The 23208-nt window shown below is 37.0% G+C and overlaps 1 protein-coding gene across 1 annotated transcript; it reads left to right on the top strand.

Moving 5' to 3' along the window:
- Positions 1-5737: 5737 nt before the first annotated feature.
- LOC148880516 (nudix hydrolase 8-like) lies at positions 5738-22387 on the top strand. The gene is made up of 9 exons (XM_088962438.1): positions 5738-6411; positions 7224-7495; positions 8806-8871; positions 9140-9277; positions 19384-19461; positions 19564-19614; positions 19779-19813; positions 21086-21194; positions 21932-22387. The coding sequence occupies exons 1-9, from the start codon at positions 6279-6281 to the stop codon at positions 22136-22138; spliced, it is 1089 nt and encodes a 362-aa protein (XP_088818564.1). The 5' UTR covers positions 5738-6278; the 3' UTR covers positions 22139-22387.
- Positions 22388-23208: the final 821 nt, after the last annotated feature.

Below are 23208 nucleotides of genomic sequence, written 5' to 3'. Positions count from 1 at the left end.
TTAAGTGGAGCCCATAAATGATAGAGTTATGGGCTTGTAGGGCCCATAAACAGTATGTGGTACATAAAGTTATGGGATTGTAGGGCCCATAAACAGTATGTGGTACATAAAGTTATGGGATTGTAGGGTATGTGGTACAGGGATCCTGTAATATTTCCTTCCAGGTTTTGTGTTTCTCTCCCCAACAAGAATCCATATCTCTATATTCTCATTCCAGCCTAAATAATTTTAAACAATTATGTTGAATTTGGTCTAAAAATCAAGGTTCAAAATATCGATGCAGGGCAATATGTCAGTAGGGTGTATCAGCCTGTATCGGTATTGTTTATTTATTTATTTTTTAAATCTGCTTCAGAGGTGATCATTTCAGTTTGTCCTGGAAATTCCGGGTTGGGCATAGGTTTTGTATTCAGGCCTGGCCCGGGCTTATACGCACATTAGGCCTGTAAATTTTAGGGCCGGGCTTGGGTTTAATACCTCAAGCCTGGCCTGGCCCGCATATACTTAAACTTATGTATTTTGTGTATAATATATACATTTTATCTTACATTATATTATATATTTTATATACAAATATTATAATATGACATGTATAATTTATATTATATGTAATATTCTATATTATATAATATATAAAATCAAAGTTTATATGAATATTTTATATATTATATAATATATAAAATAAAATTTTAATATAAAATATTATAGATATGTAATGTTTCATATATGAAAGACGTTGGCCTGAAATCAGGCCCGGGCCCGTATAGACCTAGGTTAGGGCTTATTTTACAGGCCTGAAACCCCAAGCCTAAGCTATAGCCCTTATCATAAGTGCAAAGTTCGGCCTGGGCCCAGCCCATGATCACCTAATCAAGAAGACTTCGATACGATATGTATCAACCAATACGTGATGATATTTTAAACCTTGCTAAAATCTAGATACCCGTTTGGAGATTATTTTCAATTAAGGTGGTTGAATCATGAAAGAGTCCATCATATCCAACAGTGTATTCAATACAATGGAATTCAATAGTCTTTAATCCTCTTACCGAGTAAAACATGAAGAATTTCGATGCATATAGAATAATGGGTACAGAATTCCCATAAAGTGTGCTTGTTAATAAGGAACCAACAGCCATGATTTTGCACACAAATCGCGCAAGTTATGTGTTACATTTGATGAGATCTTTGCAAAATTATGGCAAACTTAGAGGATGATGGATTGATATATTAATAAAAAAAGGTGGTACTTAGGCCACGTTTGATAACGTTCAAGAGCATTTGGGTATGCATCTTAAAATTGATTTGAAATTGAATTTCAGATTTAAAATGTTTAGATAATGAGCCATCACTTAACGTGCTTAGACGCGTTTATATACATTTCAAAGTCTTAAATGTCTCATAATATTGAAATGGATAATTGGATATTCCTTTTTAGACCTATTATTTTTCATTTGACTCTTAACCATCAATGACGTAGGGACAAGGCTCGAAGGGAGACGGTGAGAACTCGAAGAAACACTATATTCGCCGTCTACCACTGCCATTCTTCTTAGTCAATCGGCAGCGGTCCTATTCGATTTCTCAGTAGTGGCATTCTCAGTCAGCAGTCCTGTTTGATTTTCCTCTCCCTCCCTCCCTCTCTCTCATGTTCTCTCTCCCCTGTCTTCCCGCCAACCGCCATACTTAATTATGAACAGAGGATGGTCCTGTTCGATTTATGTAAAACTATACTCCATACTTAATTATCAACGTAAAACCATACTCCATCCAAGCACACACAAAATTGAATTGGAGTATAGTTTTACGTTAATAATAATTATACCCTCTTTCCAAACGCATATAAAATCGAATCAATGTAAAATTTATATCAATTCTTGATTTACATCGCATTTAAATGCAGTATAAAACTCCATACTTTTTGAATTCACACTTTCCGAAATTAACAGTCACTTTTTTATGGTTCAGTGTAACGAGGTTTTACATCGATTCCAAATGAAGCCTAAAGAAATGGGCAAGCAAGTAGGGCTGCAATTCTGAAAACAACACATGCTTACTGCAGTTCCGAATTTAGATTCAATTTGATTTAAAGTGATCCTAAAGTGATCCATTTATAATTGGGTCAAACATGGATCCATCCAAATCCAATACAATTTGAACTGAATTTGATAATATTTAAGTATATATCTGTTGCATCAAATTAATATGCATTCACGAGTAAAGTTGGTTTGAATGTTGTATTTTTTTAATAAAGTATCATTGGTTCAAGTCTCATACAAGTTATTTTATACTTTACTAATGTAAGGGCAAGTGCTATGAACATGTACAATTAAAAAGTAAAACATAAATTGATGTTATATACTTAAATTTAACTTTTATGACTTGTACCAAAACCAAAGCAAATATCTGTTTTACAACAACATAATTTCTAAGACCTTCCCTTTGGTTACCCATTAACTTATCATATGTAGTTCAAGGGTGAGTTACTTATTCCATCATTTTGTCAGTTTACTTTTTTTTTCTTTTTTTTAAGCTATTAAAGCAATTCATTCATAAAAAAAAATTATTACAAACCACTGTATTTAATGATAATAGAAGATAGAAAAAGGAGGACAAAGACCAAGTGAAGGGAGAATGACGGTTCAGCTCAGGGCCAGAATTTATAGGCCTAAAGTACTGTTGGGGTAGGTGCCAGTTTGGAATTGATGCCAATTCACAGGCGGGTATTGGTGCATAGAGTGTGGGTTGTTGATATTTTGAATATTTATAACTCTGCAGTGGAAATCAGAAATCTGCATTGGACTTGTCTATACTTTTTCAATACCTTCATCTATACTTGGATGGACCATTTTTTACCCCTTTTATCACCTTATTGTGTATTGTATGGATAAAATAAGCCCATTTATACTTGAAGGATTTTTTTTTCTGAATTTGAATGTTAAGATGAATATAGAAAATAAAAGATAAATTCATAAAATAGTAAAAGCAGCAGCAACAACAACATAAGCAACAATAACAACATCAGTAATATAGTATTAACTGAAACCTAATGGGGTAATACAAGTATAAAACTAGTATTGAACGAAACCCCAAATGTAGTATAACTATAATTTACCTTACATGTAATATTTTGATAATTTTTACTTTAACTTATTAAGTATGTCTAATATCTGAAATTTGAATCAGATCCAAATTTGATATGAATTTGACGATAAAGATTGGTCTAAATTTGAATATTAGTGGACCATATTGATGTAGGCATGTCTGATTTGAATCCCATATCTGTTTTCAGCCTTACAAACAATATATATTTATAGGCAAACAAGTCCTTATCTACTGTCCAAAATGATTGCAAAATCGCCAACAAATTCCAGCTCTAGAAAGGCCCACCCCTCTCCGTCTCTCTCTCTCTCTCTCAAACATACAAACACCGTTGGGCTTGAGCCGCAATGACAATGGAAAGTTAGCTGAAAAAAAAAGGTAAAAAGGCATAGTTCAAAGACATCACCCGAGCTTGACCTTAATTGCACAATTTAAATGAAGGTTTTAAAATCCGGATCGGATACGGAACTGTTTTGGGATCGGTTTTCCTTCTGATTTAAAAAATAAATAAATAATTAAAATAAAAAGTGTCAAAAAAATCATTGTCCAGGTAAACAGTTCGAACACCGAATCAACAAATTTTGGCTTAGGTGTAGTTTTAGGATGAAACAGTATCGATTGCCTGACGGGCCCGACTGTCCAGTCCAGTTTTCAAAACCATGATTTAAGTATCCATCTAGAAATGCTTAGGCCATGCTTGCTTTGAAAAAAGAAAAAACAAAGAAACAAAATTGAGGGAAAGAGAGAACTACATGAATTTTATAAGATTTTTTCCCTTCACCATATTGAAGTTTTTCCCTTCAAGGGGGCATTCTTTTTTCATATTTTGAGAGGAGAGAAAGTTGGTCAATGGAATTTTGGTTCCCATTGACTAAGAATTCCATGTTCTTAGGTATCACTTATCTGTTAGTGAAATTTTGAGAGGAGAGAAAATTAGTGAAATTTTATTTTCTTAGGTATCACTTATCCGTTTCTTACGTGAATAAATAACTTTCCCACGTAGGGGGAAAGTTGCCAATACTTGAATGAGACAAAAATGCATCTTTTAATAATAGATTTTTATGGCTAAAATGATCATTGTCTTATTGACATGAGAAATAAAAGAACATGAATAAATGCACTTACTCAGGTAAGTGTTTCCTATGAAAAACTTACTCAGCTAACTACATTTACCTGGGTAAATAACTTACCAAAAAGCAAATAGGGTTTAAATTGCACTTGTTTAGTGATGCAAATTGAAATTTGCACTATTGTAAATGCATGAGAGTGTAAATTCTAATTTATTTTTCTTTATACTTGACTTGAGAAAAATAAAATAGGAAGTAAAGTGATATTGTCTTCACCTTTTTTTGTTCAAATATGATCCTTACTTTATATGAATTATGAAAGAGAACGGAGTTAGGAGAGATATGTGTTTGGAATGAGGTAAGAAGCAAGATGATATGGTATTCAGTTTATATGAGAGGATTGATAGAAGAAGGTGTGCAAATATCTCAACAATTTTTGAAATACAAATTTGCACTGCCAAAAAGTGCAAATACGACGAAAGTTCTAGTTTTTTATCAAATTAGAGTGCAAATAAAAAAAAAAAAAAAAAAAACATATGCAAAACTTAACCAGGTGAAAATTTTACTACTATAAACAAACATAGCCTTGACTAAGATTTCAGTTAAAAATGTAACATCTGTCAATTTTGGTGATAATATGTTCCCTTGTATCACAGTAAAAAGTTTTGAAGGCTACTCCTAGTTCATTTGTTCTCTCGTGTTGGACAGGTTACAAGAGCCGAATTGAATTCGAATAAAGAGTTAAAAATCCGATGAACTTAAATTCTAATCATATGGATTTTCTATCGAATTGGATTCAGATATAATTCGATTCAAATCCGATCCCTCCCGTTTGCATCCACTGGTGAGATTAACGTTGATGGAATTAAATTTGCCTTTTGTGGGATTTAAAAAAAAAAAAACTTCTGAAAATAAATTTAAAATGAAAAATCTACTTTGCTTGGTTGCCATGAAAATTACCGAAATCGAAAAATTGTGGAAAAGTCCTCGAGCCATTTAATAAAGTCTCCCAAGGACTTCTCCAAATAAAATTCACATTTTCCTCGTTTGAACGTCGCTATCACAATTGACACGTGTAATTTTCTGCTATACGAAGCCTCAACAACCACAATATTTTAATAGAATTCCCTATAAAGGAAAAGAAAAATAAAATAATAATCTCGAGGTGACGATACTGTACTTTTTTACTACGATATTTATACTACCAGAAGACCTCTAATGCCAATCACTTGGTTCTACTTCTACCAATCTACCGCCCGTTAGGCAATCACAGATCATCAAAACATTTGAAGATTGTGATCAAGTCCATAACTATGCAGTCGCATGTAGTTGCACACTAGGATTGGAATCTTTAACAGTGATTAAGCATTGTAGAAGCCTGAGAACAGAGATTCAGAGATTCTAATCTAATCATCAAAGCAATAATATGAGCTCAGACTTATCTTATCATGGCCCCCACTTAGCCACAACGAGATGATGTCCAAATACTCCAAATTCCGAGCGTCACATGCTTTTCTGCTGTTCACGCAATTTTCCGTTAAATAATAACGTCTTTTTAATTTCAGAACAATTATCCCTCTTTCCCCCCGCCCCCCGGTCCCTCCTTCCAGCAGCACCGGCCACACTGTACTGGTCTCTATCCAAAAAATTTTAAATTATTTATTAATTTTATTTTCGTTTTCCCTCGTTTTGTTCATTCTGTGTCTACATGTGAAGGCAGATTAGTTTTTTAATTGGCTCGGCCATGGATTTCTTTCTCACAGAAAGCACATTTAGCACCACAAATTATAACCAAACAGACAAGCACCCACTTCATATATGAGCTTAAATCAGCCATTTATGGTGGTTGTCTGTACGTGGGTTTGTAAGTATAATATCTCATACTGTGGACTCTAGTTCATCCTGAGAGACGATCAATCATTCAATCCCATAGTCATGCTTTTGTGTTTAGGCTGTCCAGATTTTTCTTAGGAGGGTGTAAAGGGACAAGTGTCCCCCCCTTTTTCTCCTCACTTTGTTTTGTGATATTCGTAGAATTTGAATCCGCATGCATTGGACTCTGAAATTTTTACTTTTTAGTGTTGGTGGATAAGGCTTTAAGTGTTAGATATGGATCAGAAATTGTTTGATTCAAGGTCTGTTTCTGCGTCTGAAATGGTGTGTTTGGGGAGGACTTGCCCGAATCCAATTTCAAAGTATCAGGGTGGTGTCAAAATCTTGAGGCAGTTCCTTTCGTACAGAGGTAGTGCTTATTTTTTCTGCCTTTCTTCTTTTCAGGTTTAGATTTTGGAAATATTAGTTGGAGTTGTTGTGGCTTTTAACTCATCGATGAGTAGGTACAATGGATCTTTCTCTATTTGGGTCTTGATGAGTTTCTAGTTGTTTTGATCGATAACTAGAAAATGCGGAAAACTCAAAATCAGAAATAAGTACTACTAACAGCAGCGATGATTGAGTAAAATGAATTTTCCGGTGTTTACATCTCAAAAAGTTCACGCACATTTTGGTTTCAGTGAGTTTTGTGGCTTTTTAGATTGATAAGCAGAGAGTGCCATGAACTCAGAAGCAGAAAATTCACTACAGATAAAATGAATGAGTGCAGGTTTATACACACTAAAGGCCTATATTGTCTCCTTTCTCTTTTTTTTTTTTTTTTCTCAAGAAATTTTAGATTCTTGTCTACTATTGTCCTTCCAGTATTAGCTTGGTGCTTCAAATTAGTTTTGATTGCTTTCAACTTGGGATTTTTTTATTAGTCCATAAGACTGAACAGATAGCAATTGGAGTCAGATTTTGGCTACTTTTGATTTCTGAAGCTAAGGCTCGGTTCGGGAAAAGTGCAAATACAAACGGAGCTTATGTATATAAACCATGCATATTTGTCTTTGCACTCTTCCCAAACAGAGCTTAAGACACGGACTACACATACCTCGCTATGGTAGGAGTGTATGTGGGATGCTTCCCATTTGTATGCAAGAGTAAGCTTATGTTTTATTCTTTTCTTTTTTAATTTAATTTCAATTTATATTAGAGATTTCTTATTTTCTTATTCAGGAGTTTTGCTGAAGGCTTCTTATTCAACTTCAAGAACTTCACAAAAAACTATGATTTCAGTCAACCAAGATGAATTTGCCGTGGTAAATGGTTCATCTCAGATTATCAAAGCAAATGGTGCAAGCTCAAGTCCATTCACTAGAGAAAGAATTGTAATGGATGCCTTTGAGGATGAATATGAGGGGGTTGTCATTAAACCAGAAAAATTACCACCTAATCCGAATACCTTTGCTTCTATTCTACGGTCATCTCTTTCTCATTGGAAAAGGAAGGTAACTTTTCTTCTCATTCCTTGATTTCTTCTAACATTATAGTACCTATCATGTAAGTGGATTACAGTGAACTAATTGTTTAAAATTATAGAATAATTTTGTGTTGGAAGTCCTAAATGGTATATAAAATATGGTTATACATCTCTTGCTAGTTCTGGTCCATATAAAGTAATGAAATTGTCATAGGGTTTAATGAGAAGAACCTTTTTCACTGTCACACTGTCGATACAATTAACCAATGTATTAGTAACCTAGTTTTCTTGAATACGATGTTGTTTTTGGACTGTGGATTCAAATTTCAGTACATGGTATCCTGTTCTATACTATAATTTAATGTTTCTGGGTTTCAAGGGAGATGATGACACGTGATTAAACTTGTGGCCTCATGCTTCTGCTATAAAGAACCATCTGGTCAAGCTATAAGTTCAAGTACAACTTTGTAGCCACTAAAGTTTGAGCAATTGGTGGGGATAGACCTGACTTTGGGAAATTACCATCCTGCAGTTGACTAAATTAGGTACTGTTAATGAATGAATGTACAGGGCATTAGACCACTAATAATCCCATCCTAATGCATCTGGGAATGTTCTTCAAAGCATTTGTAATTTGATTATGTGCATTGAGAAGCATGGAGATAACCAATTTCCAATATGCCAAGTAATAAAGATATTGATACTTGTTCTGTGTCTGATATGGTGAGTTAGGAAACCCAAACAGAATTTTCCAAACCATTTAATTAATTCTATGTGGTGTGTCTTCAAAATAATGCAGTTCACACAATGTAAAATACAAAACAATGGACTAGGAATAAGTATATCTATGCTGAGAAGTCAGTTCGGATGTGTTTTATATCATTTCTAATTTTATTATTGTCACCAGGAGTACAATTATAATTTCTGCTCATATTCAGCATCATAGATAAAGGCTGAACAGTGAACACACACCCCATGATTTCCCCTTCTCTCCAACCTTTGTCATTCTTTCTTCTCCTATTCTTCTTCTTCCATCTTCTGAATGTCCTATTTCTAGTTAGGTTTCTACTTAATTGTTGCAGATTTTATCAGCATACTTCACACTTGACATCTAATGGATTATTTATCAAATATTTTTTGGTAACAAGATTATTTATCAGATTAATAGTCAAAAGCAAGTGATGTCTAACAGATTATTTATCTAGTACCATCAGCATACCCTGCCAAAATTCAGAAAATGAAAATCCTTTTTGCACAAGTATTTAGCCTTCTTGGTAGTCAAATCTTTTTCTTTTGATTCATCTTTGTTTCCTAATCTAGAATCTGCTCCACTTGCAGGGAAAGAAGGGTGTTTGGCTCAAGTTACCTATAGATCTGTCTGAGCTTGTTCCTGTTGCTGTGAAGGTAGACTCCTTTAATTTCTTTCCTTTCTTTTCTTTTCTTTTTCTTTCTTTTTTTTTTCTATACAATGTTAGACTTTATTAGACACAACATTCTTAATTGTTCAACTACTTTTTTTTTTTCCTTTCAACCCAACACGATAGAGCACAAATATATTGAACTGCTTCATTTGACTCTCATGTGTACTTGTGCTATTGATTGGTTTTTTAGGAGATGATTGTTTTACCTTTGCAATTAATGGTGTCCCTGAAGATTATTAATTTGATTACAGGAAGGATTCAGATATCACCATGCAGAGCCAGGATATGTAATGTTGACATACTGGATTCCTGAAGGACCTTGCATGCTCCCTGCTAATGCTTCACATCAAGTTGGGGTCGGGGGGTTTGTAATCAATGAGAAAAATGAGGTATGCTTCTCTAGACAATGTTGAAAAGGAAGTTCAGTTGAGAATCATCTGGAAATAACCATCCTGTCTAACAACAACTATGAGGTCAGAGGTTTCATCTCAAATTACTAACCAAGAAAATAAGAAAATAGGAAAAATCTCATCATATAAGCCTTGTCCCAACCATATGGATTTGGCAAAATAGGAAAATGATAACAAACAAAAAGCAAAACAAGTCCAGATGGATGTTGCTACTAGGAATTGTATGGGTTATGGGTTGAACTTTGAGGCAGGAGATTGAACTTGCTTTCCTGAAAATGTAAATAAAGTGGTCAAATGACTAAATTATATATGGTGAAAAATGCCAGGATGCACCACGATCATATGTGACAATATCTTTGATACCTGTTATATAAAAAAGTAGAAAAAAAGTTGTGTATTCAATTGGGTCAAAATTTTGGCACGAGCAGTCCTGCTTGTGTACCCTGTGAATCATAATTTTAGTAGATCTCATTGTTTAATTCTTCTCATGTGTATATTATATCTCCTCAATATACATATAGTTACATTCGTTCCTTATATTATCTTGCTAGTACAGACAGTTGCATTTTTGCATTCAGAAAGAACATGTATTTTATGGAATAAAAACAGTATTTCACAAAGTGATCCCTTAAGTCGTTTTTTACCATCTCAGTCTATGTTCTTTTTGCCATGCCCTTAACTCTTATAGACCTTTCAGTTTTCATTAGGTCACTTCTCCATTCCAGTGAAGTTACTTCATTTTACATGCCTAAACCATCTTATTCTACTTTCCCTCATTTTACCACCTATCATATGTTACCTAGATATGGCTAGGACGTAGCTGGGCAAGGTGTTGGATCCAGAATTTACACTAAAAATTGGAGTATATGACACTATGCGGCACCCTTGTACAGGTATCCAGGTATCATTAACTTAGCATTGCTATAATCATCACCACCCAGGTCTCATTCCAACTATATGGAGTCGGCTACATGAATTTTGTTTTGCCACTCCATTCTGTTTAGTGCTATATCATTTTTTTTTCTGAAAAAGGTAAAGTAATAATTATTGAATCAAGAGATACACAAGTAAGCTGAGATCAGTCCCAGAAAGGCCGACTGACCAAATCAGCAATTACATATTCCACCAAGACTAGAAAGAAAAACTACAGACAAATTACAATTTCTGAATTCCTCAGAAACTGACACCCAAGAGATTAATTTGCCCACAGCTTTCTGGATTAGCTCTTCCGGACTTAAAGCCTTGTTGCAGAAGATCCTTCTATTCCTCTCAGACCAGATTGACCATAAAACAGCACTAGGAATAGTCTTCCACACAATCTTCCTTTTCTTGTTCAGCCCCTTAAGCTTCCAGCAACACAAAAGCTCCTTAACCGAACTTGGCATAACCCATCTTAAGTTCATAGAGCTGAAGAAACAATTCCACAGCTGAGAAGAAAATGGGCAGTGAATGCAGAAATGATCAGTAGTTTTGGCATTGCTCCCACACAAGCTGCTTGAAAGGTCCAAAAGCTGAATGCCCCTTCTCACAAGGTTAGCTCTAGCCAGACATTTGTCTAGAGCCATAGTCCAAACTAGAAAATTAGATTTAGTTGGGATAATGGAATTCCACACCTGATGGCAAGGGAAATCAGTAACACCCCTTCTACGGAGATTAGAAGCCAGAGACTTGACAGAGAAAACACCATCTGGGTTCCACTTCCACTGCCACTTATCTTCTGAGCTGAAATCTACCTCTTGATTTTGAAGAAAAGTCAACAGGTTCGTTATCTCTTCCACCTCCCAGTCAAAAAGGTTCCTTCTAAAGGAAGGGGACCAAAGAACTGAATCACCAGATAAACTGCAGTACTCAGCAATGGAAGCCTCTTGGTTAGAAGCACACTAGAAGAGGAGAGGAAAAGATTCAGCAAGGGGGCCCTACAAGCACCAAGAATCCTTCCAAAACTTGGTCCTATTACCATTGCCAACTTTAATTGAGATCCCGTCAGCAAGAGCTGAGAAATTCTTCATTATCCCTTTCCACAGAGAGTTTCCCCAACTGGGAGGAGGGTCCCTAGTTCTCCAATTGCCCCAATCCACTCCATACTTACCAGCAATGAGAGATCTCCACCAGGCATCATTCTTAGCCACAAATCTCCAAATCCACTTATAGAGAAGGGCAGAGTTAAAGGATTTCAACTTCCTTATGCCTAACCCCCCTTCATCCTTGGGGAGGCAGACTTGATCCCAACTAACCAAATGAACTTTTTTCTCCTCTTCCCAACCCCTCTAAAGAAAATTCCTTTGAAGTTTTTCAAGCTTTCTTGCAACTTTGTTAGGAATAGGGAAAATGGATAGGAAATAGGTAGGTAAATTGGAAAGTGTGCTCTTAATCAAGGTCACCCTACCCCCAAAAGAAAGGTATTTTGCCTTCCAAGAAGCCAATTTTCTCCCTTTCTTTCAATTACCGGGTCCCAAATTGAAGATAACCCACAACTCACCCCCAGAGGAAGACCCAAATATTTTACTGGGAGGGACTCAATCTGACAAGCCAAAATTTCTGCACAATCTGCTAAATTGGAAACCTGGCCCACTGGAATGATTTGACTTTTATTCTAATTGACTTTAAGGGCAGAGACCACCCCAAACCAAGATAAGATCCCAAGAATTAAATCCACCAGGGAGGGAGAAGCATCCACAAAACATAAAGTATCATCTGCAAATTGAAGGATGTTCACCTTCTCCCCCCCCCCGCGGAGTAGTTGCAAAACCTTCCCACTCACCATAATCAACAACCTTTTTACAGAACAGAGTGAGGATCTTCATTACACATATAAATAGTAAGGGAGACAAGGGATCACCCTGTCTAAGACCCCTTGAACTATCAAAGAAGCCTGCGGAATGTCCATTAATCAAGACTGAAAATTTTGGAGAGGTGATACATACTTTTATCCAATTCCTCCATTTCTGCCCAAAATTCATCTGCTGCAACACAAGATCAACACATCTCCAGTTAACATGATCATAAACCTTTTCAATATCAAGTTTGCAGATCAGCCCTGGGGAACCTTCTTCTCTTCTTGAATGGATATGCTCATTTGCAATAAGGACTGAGTCCAGCATCTGTCTACCCAGAACAAAGGCACTTTGCTTGTTAGAGATAACACTACCTAGAACCCCTTTCATTCTCTCAGCAAGAACTTTGGCTGAGATTTTATAGAAACTATGCAGAAGACTAATCTGCCTGAAATCTTTAATGTTCACTGCACCTTCAACCTTCGGAATAAGGGTGATAAAGGTAGTGTTTAAACTCCTCTGCAAAGAACCTCTCTCATAAAAACCTTGGAAGACATTTAGAATATCCCGTTTCACAAAGTCCCAACATTTAGTGTAGAAAATATTTGTGAGAACATCAGGCCCCGGGGATTTCTCATTAGTCAACATCTTAATTGCTGCTTTTATTTCCTCCTCCGTGAAAGTTCTTTCAATGAAAGAAGACTGCACATCATTCAATTGTTTAAAAGGAAGGGACCTAGGAAAATGTCTAAAGAACCAGAACTCTTTATACAGATTTTTATAAAAGCTGGGCCACTGTCTTCATATCTGCCTCAGAGACACCCACCCTGCCCTAGTTCTAGCTCTTGCATTTGCCATTTTATGAAAGAAGTGTGTGTTTCTGTCCCCTCTTTTAGCCAAACCACTTTAGCTCTTTGTCTCCATTTAATTTCATCTGTTACAACCAATTTATCATACTTCAACTTCGCCTAAGATCTTTTTAATCTATACTCCTCTGATAAAGGACCTAACTCTTAATCAATTTCCTTTATGGTACTCAAAAGAGCTTTATTTTCAGAATCTAAATTCCTGCTTTTCTCCAATTTCCAAATCTTTAATCTTGCTTTGATGGCACCCAATTTTTTTGTTAGAATGTAAGAGCTGGTTCACATTACCTGTAAATCATCCCACACTGTCTTCAACAAAGGAACAAGAGTGGCAACTTCAAACCAAGCATTCTCCATTTTGAAAGGGGCTTTTACTCTACCTCTGGCACCACAAACTAGCTAATTGGAATGTGATATGAAACTAGGCTAGGAAGAGCAATCTGCTTGAAATTTGGAAAGAGCTCATCCCAATTAGAGGTAACCAAAAACCTATCCAGTCTCATAAGAGTAGGGATATCTTGATTGTTGGTCCAAGTAAACCGACTACCATGTAGAGGTAAGTCAATCAATTCAAATCTGTTGATGAAGTCAGCAAACTGCACCATATCCCTGGATCTTCTCCCTCTAGAATTTCTCTCTTCATCAGACAAAGTGACATTAAAATCACCACCAATAACCCAAGGGTAAGGCATACTTCCCCTCCCGCCATAGCCAGTTCCTCCTAGAACTCCTCCCACAGACTTCGATCATTAGGACCATAAATATTTGTGACCTGACAAAAATTCCCAACTGCAAATTTCAGAACTAGGGAAATGGAGAAGTTTCCAATGAGGATATCAAGCTATAAACCAACGGATCCCACATACTCAGCAGCCCCCCTGCACTCCCAACTGCCAACTATGCTCTCCATCTAACTTCTCCCTCCCCCTAGATGCTTCTAACTACTGCAGCCTCTACACTCTCCAGTTTGGTTTCTTGCAACAAAATAATTTTTGACCCTGAATTCTTCAAAGACTCACACACTACAAGCCTTCTTCTACCCGACCTCAAACTCCTTACATTCCAAGATAGCAACTTTATCTCCATTACAAAAACCTAAAGCAAAAAGCAACCTTAATCCTCAAGACTTTCTCCCCCCCTCACTCTCCCCTCATTGCTGCTAGCCTTGTCGTTTAAACCCCACGTCAGTGAAGGGAAGGGGAAATCCATCATATGGATGGCCGAACCATGCAGGGTGGTTGGGCGAAATTTCAAAAATTTCTTTTGTCCCTTCCGGGAATCGTATTCCCGGTTTTAGAAAAACTGCATTTTTCAAGGATCGTTCTTAAACCAAATTGGACCAGATCTTAAACCACAAGGAAGTGAGAGCAATACCTGATACGGAATCCACACGTGTAGCTCTCAAAGTAGGTGTTTACGCCCTAAGAGGGTACCAAAATCTGCTTTCACTGAAAATGGCGCAGCTTGAGATGAAGCAGGTTCAGCAATGCAGTCCTTCAACAAGAACTACAATCCAACGGCTTGGATCAAGCAAGGGAGGCGAGCACTAAACCAGATCTGATTTTTCTTACAAAAATTAGAATCAGAACTGATCTCTATCAGTTCAAGAATGGGGATGGAATTAGGGTTAGGGCGGCAAGAGCAGGAGAGAGGGAGAATTGAGAGTAGTGTGTAAACCTAGAGTAGTTCGCCCTCTTCTATTTACATAGCTTAAAGAACTACACTCCTAATCCAATTAGGAGCTTCCTGATCCAAATCTTTATTTGGATTTGGACTCTTTAAGTGGATAAGACTTATCTTCTTATCCTTATCTGTTGATCCAAACCCATATCCCTATCCAAATTTTCCCATACTAATTAACTTGGTTCTCTTTGTATTGTGTGGGACCCTAACATTGATCTTCACAAAAGCCATATGGGTTCAGCTTGGCTTCTGTGACAAAGCCTGGTTGAATTCACTACTAAACACAGTGAACCCCTGAGTCCATCATTATGGGCTCTTAATGGGCCCAACATTTATACTAAATGGTCATTGAGTCCAGCCATCTTATGAAGCCCCAAGGACAATTGTCTTAAGTGAGATTAGCCCATCAGGTATAAAAGCCCTAAATGGTCTTACACTTAACCTCTCAGCCCTTAATGATCAAACACTGCCTAACAAGAGAGGACCTCTCCCTCGGCTACAAGGTATAGTGTCGCACTCTCTACTCAAATGGATCCCGGGAATTAAAACCTTTTTGCAAACCTTTTCATAAAACATAATACATATATACTTTCATATAAATATATTTTGCAAAACAAATCTCAAACACGGTTGAACTAACAGTTTTTGGTTTCCATCAGAGAGAGTGCAGTCCCCAATCATTCACTTTGTCCGACAAAGGGACTGATCCTGTCACTATGATCACCCACTCGAGTGAATTCTCAGACTGCCCCAACATACTTAGGTTTTGACCCCCGCTAAGGATTTCACTGATTGGCATATCAAAGACAGCTCAATCGAACACTTAGTGCAGTACCATAATCAATCTAGGGGTTAGGTGTAACTTTCCAATTTTGCTCACCAGTCTCCAAGGTCTAGGGCATAACTGGAAAATGGTCCGGGTTTAGTGTTTCAAGTAAACACACACTACATGTGCTTCGGGTCTAACCTTGGTAGCTGAGACAAGCTACCCCAACCGACTTGGCAGCACATTAGTGTCAGCCTTGTTAGGATAAACCTCCCCAGGTCTATCCAACGGTTGTGAGCATTCTAAACTAACACGAGTCTCATAAGTGTCCAACTTAAGGGTAATTACGCAAAAACACACCAAATATAACATGAATCAATTATGTACTTTTATTCATTTACAATAAATGTCTAATGTACATCAATCTGATTGGAGCTAAGGGCATACACTGTCTAACAGTCAGCCGCATCATTTCTCTGCTTCTCTTGGATTTATTTCCCCCCTTCTTTGCTGCTACTTCCCCCCTTGCCATAGGAATTCTTTGTTCAACTCTCTCCAGGTATTTGATTGTCTCCTCCTCCAACCCCTCCAAAGAAATCCCCAGATAATTACCCAACCCCAACAATTTTGACGAAACCCAGGAGGAAGCACTAGAGGTCACTGGTTGCTTACCTCCCTAAATCAGCTAGTTCAGCATCGTTCTACTGTTCTCCTGTGGCTGTTCTGCTATTCCAGCACCCTCAGTGGTTGCACTACTCCTTGCTTCCACCTGAGATCTAACAAGGTCTTGATCCTCTCCCCTTTCTTCGGACTGTAAATCTGAAACCACCATCGCAATTGGATCCACCTCAATCAGGGCATCTTCCACTCTCAACAAAGCTAAGTGATGAGCATCCAAGGGGGTCTCAACCCCAAGTGAAGCAGCAGGTGGAGGCAGAGGCTTCAAAGAAAGAGAATGAAAATCCAAAACTCCTCCACCAACCTTCAACTCCACTCGCAGAGAACTTGACCGTTGGTTTTGAGAACCCCGGTTGACCCCTGAGTCCTTTAGAGGTTGGCTGGACCATCCAAGGTTCCTGAAAGTCGGACTACTGGGCGTCCTTCGACCAAGAGGAAGCCTGGGCTCACTAATTGCTTTGGGCCCAGTACCAACACTTAAAATAGGGGGGGACCTTGACTGGGTAGGAAGGAGCGAAACAAACCCATTACCATCTACTAAGTTTTCTTAGGCCAGATAATTCTCAGAATAAGGTAGTTGGCAGTCAATACCCTGGTTTTTTGGCAAGCAACTCTCCCTAGGTGCCACGTGCATCTCAGCAAGACACTCCTTAATCAGACATTTAATGTCCTTTACTCCCAAAAACTGCCCTCTAGCCCTAGGATTTGAAATTCGAATCCCATCCCCACTAGACTCCTTTGCCACCAAATCTAGGCCCTCCACTCCCTTTGAGATCGGATGGCTCGGGATAAAATTGAGCCTGTCACCTTCTTCTCTACCAACGGCCACCGGGGAGCTCGACCAAGCAAGAAAATTCTGATGCAACTCACCTATAGACGTTCGGGGTTGGAAACTCTCACTAGTTTCTTCCATGACCAACGTTTTGGTAAAGTCCGAACCCACTTTCCCCTCTCTAAACACTCCCAAACACCCCTTCTCCCCCTCTCCATCTACAAATAGTCGGCAGAATCTTCGGCCATATTTGGATAGAAAACAGGACTTCCCCTGTAGCAACTTCAACCTTGTTCGAGATGGGATCCCCCCTACAAACCTTAATTCTGACCCACTCACAAGTAGCAATCTCCGGTGGCAAATCATCCGTCTCGATGAATCCCCCACAAGCATCACCGATATCTTTTATTACACTTGGACACCGGAGAAGAAGGGGGAGACCGAACACCCTGATCCAAACCGACTCCAAGTCCTCACCCTCAGAAAAAGGATCTGGGTAGGAGCATCCCGCATTCACACCCCACCAATCCAGCAGGAGTGGATTTCTTCCCAGATGCCAAGGCCCATTTCACAAGACCCATTCCGCATTAGCTCTCAAAGGGCAGATGAATAAGAAGAGACCATCTGCCGTTTTCTTCACTTTTACTCCCCCACCTCTCACCATTGCCTGTTTACCCAAGTCTCCACTTCACTGATCCCCTCCCCCCACCAAAACCTCCCCACCAAACAGTTCCGCAAAAACTCTCTTCTTGCTTCCACCGCCTGAGATTCAGCCCATTTGTCACCAAACTACTTCACCTCCGTCGACCCGAAACCAGGCCAAGCTTCTACCGCCACCGCTTTGCTGTAGGAAAAGTTGGCTCTTGTCCTCGCTTCTTTCTCCACTCTTTGATACCAGTTGTTAGCATCCCATCATCTCTTCCCTCCATCTTCTCTTTGCTCATGTTAAATTATGAGCACTTAAATCATTTATTACTGCTCCGACCCTGTGTTTTAAAAGCGCAAGGGCCAATTTGCGCCTAAGGTGCAAGGCAAGGTGCACACCTTTTTAGGCAAGGCACAAAATTACAAAAAAGAAGCTAAAAATAAAAAAAGGTCAGAAATTTCAAAAATGCCAAAAAAATAAAAAAAAAATGCAAAAAAAATCCAAAAATATTAAACATAACGTTAATAGAAAAATATAAACTTAAATTTTAAAATAAATTTTTTAAAAAACCTATTATCTAAAATTAAAATACATAAACATAACATGTTAAGCGTATTCAAATGAAATTTTAAAAATAAAAGCAAACATATAAAGCATTTTCAAGCAACCCACAATCTCTTTTTTTTTTCCTTAATTGCATTGCTTCAAGTAGCTAATGTGATGTTAAAACATATTGCATTCTTGATTCTATGAGTCGCCTTTGTACCACGCCCCTCGAGGCAAGCCCGAACAAGTCTATGTTAGGGTCTAAAATTCTTATTTCTCACATGAAAATAATGATTTTATAACTTTCATTGCCTTTTAAGAAGATATTTTATTGCAATGAATGAATGAACAACATTAGCAAATAGGGGGTTCTCGGAGATCCAGTGTGCAAGCGAATGGACTTTTTCTGGTTTGCCTCGAGGGGTGTGGTCGGGGGTCCGGGGGCGGAGCCCCCGATCCAGCCGTTAGGCTAAAAAAAAGCAAAAAGTGCAAAATTTTAAAAAGGCGCATGCCTAGGCTAAGGTGCAAGGCACATCAGGCGCACGCCTAGGACCTGGGCGAGGCCCATACCCCAAAATATGCCTCACCTATGCACCTAGACACGCCTTTTAAATCACTGCTTCGGCTAGTGTCCTTTTTGGTCTACTCCTAGCCCTTCTAGCCCATTCAACTCGCAACTAACCACTTCTTCTAGTTGTGCCACTTATCCATCACAATGTCTGCATCTTTGTTACACTCTTTACTATTCTCTATACAACATTGCTGACATTATAGTCCAAGTATAATTTTCAGTAACTAACCAACAAGTTTTGCATGACCTGAATCTTTAAAAATTTGTGCAATTAATTAAGTTCAATATCACCTAACATCAATCACTTGGTTGTAATATGTAATTTAGGGTTTTGTAATAGGTATATTACTATTACCTATTACTACAACAATACAGGATCTACGTTTTAAAGTGGCGTAATAAAATCACACCCTTGTACAGGAAAATCTTACAGTCCCAATTGAATAACCTAATGCATATAGTGAATGTTTCTTTTCCTTAAATGTAGTGCTTAAATTTTTCATTGTTTTGGTTCATAAGGGTGTAAGTAATAAGATGGCAGATGGTTTAAAAAACTCATTAGGTTATACCTTGTGATGGACAACCTATTAGATGAATACATAAACATGTATATGGTAGACTTCATAATACGTATTTGTAATATCATAACATAACACTGTTGTATCCCTCATTTCTCTTCACTTACCCTGCTTGGCTTTGCTTTTATATACACTGTTGTATCCTCATTCCTTTTCACTTAATCAATGTAATAAAAAGCCTCTTTTTCTGATGACCTTCCTGCAGGTTCTTGTTGTGCAAGAGAAGCACTGTACTCCAGCATTTGCTGAGCTTTGGAAACTACCAACTGGTTTCATTCTTGAGGTATAACATAAATACTACTCCTTGAAGTTAAACTTCAGACACATAAATAAGATAAAAGTAAAAATCATTTATGATATATTAATATTTTTTCCTATTTATCAGTCAGAGGAGATCTTTACTGGTGCTGTAAGAGAAGTCAAAGAGGAAACTGGTGTAAGAAGCCTGTACTTCATATCGTTTTTCATTAGGAATCTATATAGTTCTTTTTTTTTTTATTTCTTTCTTTTTATATTGAGATCCATTGTTTTGCATCAAATATTTGGAAACTCAATCATTCATATTCATTTATAAAATGGAATGCCATGTTGATTTTGCAGATTGATACAGAATTTGTGGAGGTGATTGCTTTTAGGTAATAATATTGAGATCTTATATTTGATGTCAAGTATTAGCTTCCTTGCAGTAAACATTGAATTGAGAAAGGGAAAATATGAACAGAAAAGGGTGTTTCAAATTGACAGGATATTCTTGGAAAATAAGGTTTATGTGGAGTTTTATGACCAGAATTTTGAGAATTAAAAAGGCATCTGCCAATACAGCAATTCTTCTGACCAAATAGGATCTCAGATAGCTGGCTCCTTAACAATTATGGACCCCTAGGAAGATTTAGATACATGGAAATGCAGTGGCTGGAAAATCCTTTTTTTTATTGATATGTTTGGACTTATATCCTTTAGATGATGGACTATACTGGTCTAAGTGGATAACAGTTCACTTGATTCCCATGGTTCTCCTTTTCACCCTTCATTCAGGTAATTCATACAACAAGTTATCTGATTTATCAGACTTAGGTCAATCTCTTATGCTAATAGGCTATACTGGTCTAACTTGATGACAGTTAACCCAAGGTTCAAAGTATAGATACAATATGCCCCATATCGGGCATATCGTATTGTATCTTTGGGCCCCCAATACGCCAATTAAGGGGAGTTAGCATGTTCTAATGATTTTATATGTTAAAATACAATATTGTAATGTCGCTTACAAAATCTGACACCAAACAGATAAAAAAATTGGAGTTTTGATAAAGACAAAACTATAGATCAAGAGTATCAATACTTTGAACCATGAGTTAACCTGATTCCCATGGTTCTCCTTTTCATCTTCACTCAGGTAATTCATAGAATAAGTCATCTGATTTATATCAAACCTAGGCTAATCTCTTATCTGGATGACTCAATGTTTTTTTTTCCCCAAAAAGTGATGATATTGTATTATATTCAAAAAGAGGGAGTGGATCCCTCAACCCATTTATACATCAGGAAGATCAACAGTATACACAACAAATATACCAATCCAGAAAGTATTAAGCTGGTAAGATGACATCAAAGATGATCTGTTCCCAGTTATAAAAAAGATGATCCTTCAATCCACCCATTATTTTAGCTTGACTAGACCAATGTATGATGGTTCTCTCCACTCAATATTTTATAATCACATTTTGAAGTTTAGTCTAAAAAAGGTCATTACCAAATGCTGTCCCCAGCTATCTTAGTTCTATGTAGAGTGCAAAAACTTGTATTTTGTATTATTTCATATGTATTTGTGTTGTAGATATTTGTATTTTTACCCTTTCCAAACTGAGCCTTAATTACTAATTTACTCTCTACAAATTCATTTTCAGACATGTTCATCATGTGGCTTTTGGAAAGTCAGATTTATTCTTCATATGCATGCTGAGACCTCTATCAACTCAGATCATAGTAGATGATATGGAGATCCAAGCTGCCAAGGTAAACCTCTACCTCAGATCAGAGTAAAGCTTGCTTTAAACTTCTCATATCTCTTTTAATACATCTTTCACCTACTGCCTCCACTCACTAAACAACTGAGTTCATTCAAGTCTATTACAGCAGCACATGATTTCCAGCATTCCATTAGAACTTCATTCCAGATTGTAACAGTGTATTTGACCTAAAATTAGGACTAAAGGCATTTGGCAGATGGGCAGGGCATAGGTCCAGAAATTGTTGCCTATAATCTGGCAGTTCCCTACAATTTCATGGTGTTAGTTTCAACCTGTTATCATCACTTGATTATGAAAAAATTTGGCTGATGAAGAACATCAATGGACTCACTGTTGTAACTCTAACAATGTTGCTAGTTGCTATGGGCCCATGTATTCACAGCTGGGGAGATCGAACAACCCTATAATGCCTCAAGGCTCAAGTTAGGACTCAATCATGCTTTGGTATACCATCTACAAATTTGGGGCATTCAGCATTGAATTGAATTGAATTTCTCGTCACATTTTCCAAAGCATGGAGTATACCTTATTAAAGCTGCTTGTTGGTTTCAATACAGCGGATACTGCTGTGGGTTGTTTAATGAAGTTGTATTTTTAAGTTAGTGTGGTTCCTGTCTGAACCAAAAGTTAAAGTTCTCTTTAAAGCTATAAATCAGGCTTCATCTATATCTTTTCTAGGGAAATGATATTTGCTTCTAATAAGATTTACATGTCATCTCCCAGTGGATGCCTCTTGTTGAATTTGTGGAGCAGCCACTCATCCAAGGAGACAACATGTTCAAGAAAATCATTGACATCTGTATTGCACGACTTGGGAAGCGTTACTGTGGATTATCTGTTCATCAAGTTATATCAATGTTTGATGGAAGGTCATCATCCCTGTACTATAATGTTGTTGACACAAAAGATTCCAACTGTCTAGGCAATTGAAGACACTCAACTCCACTCCAAGGCCCATGTAATTCATCTTTCCTGTGGTTTCTGCAATGTGCCTCTTTAGTTTTATATTCTTTTCTTAATTCATAATCTAGGATTGAACTTGGGACCTTGATGTTGGAACATTGGGTCCTCACTACAAGTATATAGCACATGACACCATGAGTGAATACCATTTGTTGTAACATATTTCTGAGAATACTTTTCAATGTATATAGTATATAATATACATATTTTATTGTATTTTGTTTGATGAGCATCAAATTAGCACTTCTCTTTGTTACCTGAATCTAAATTTCAACTTTTTCCACAAATACACATGGTTTATATACCTATGAATTTTGTAGTCCCTGCGAAGTACTATCCTACTTGATGCAGACATAGAAAGGAATCAATGGAAAAATAAATCACTTTTCTCCAGATTCCTTATCTAGTGACAAACTTGTAATTTCTGCTGATTTGGATTTTAGTATTTTCAGGATTTTAAAAATTTATTTCTAGTTTTTTTTGTGTGTTTTTTAGGAATAAGGTTAGTCATTTTATAAGGGTCAATTTAGTTTGTATTCCTTTTAGAGAGCTTTTAGAATTTTATAAACATAAAGATGAAATCACATTTTTTTTTCTTTCAGCCTAATTTTTAGGGGTAAAAACATGTCCCTTTGCATGATTTTTTTTTTTCAGTAGATAAGTCATCTATCCATCCAACGAGACAAAGATATTGTAAATCCTTTGTATTATTGAGGGAGTTAGGATCATTATACTAATAGGATGCCAGTCTATAATGGGATTTGGATCTGTTCATTCATTTGTGTCAATCTTGGAGTTGTTTTAAATATGATTAGTTTTTAACTATAACAGTTGTTAGAGTTAATTTACAAGTTTAGTTCCTTATTTAAGTATTAATTTATGGTTTTCTCTTAATTTTTGAAACAGTTAAAAGTTATTTTACGTTAATTCCTTAATTGAATTTAGAATTTGTAAAAAAAAAGGAGATCCAAGCTCTTAGTTTATGTTGAGTCTATAAATAGTCATTGTAATTGAAATAGAAAGGTTTAATCAAAATA

The sequence above is a fragment of the Nelumbo lutea genome, chromosome 1, assembly GCF_056320005.1.
Source record: "Nelumbo lutea isolate HS-2025 chromosome 1, American lotus-T2T, whole genome shotgun sequence".
Classification (NCBI taxonomy): Eukaryota; Viridiplantae; Streptophyta; class Magnoliopsida; order Proteales; family Nelumbonaceae; genus Nelumbo; species Nelumbo lutea.
Note: the sequence above shows the minus strand (reverse complement) of the source record. Positions and strands in the feature narration are given on the sequence as shown.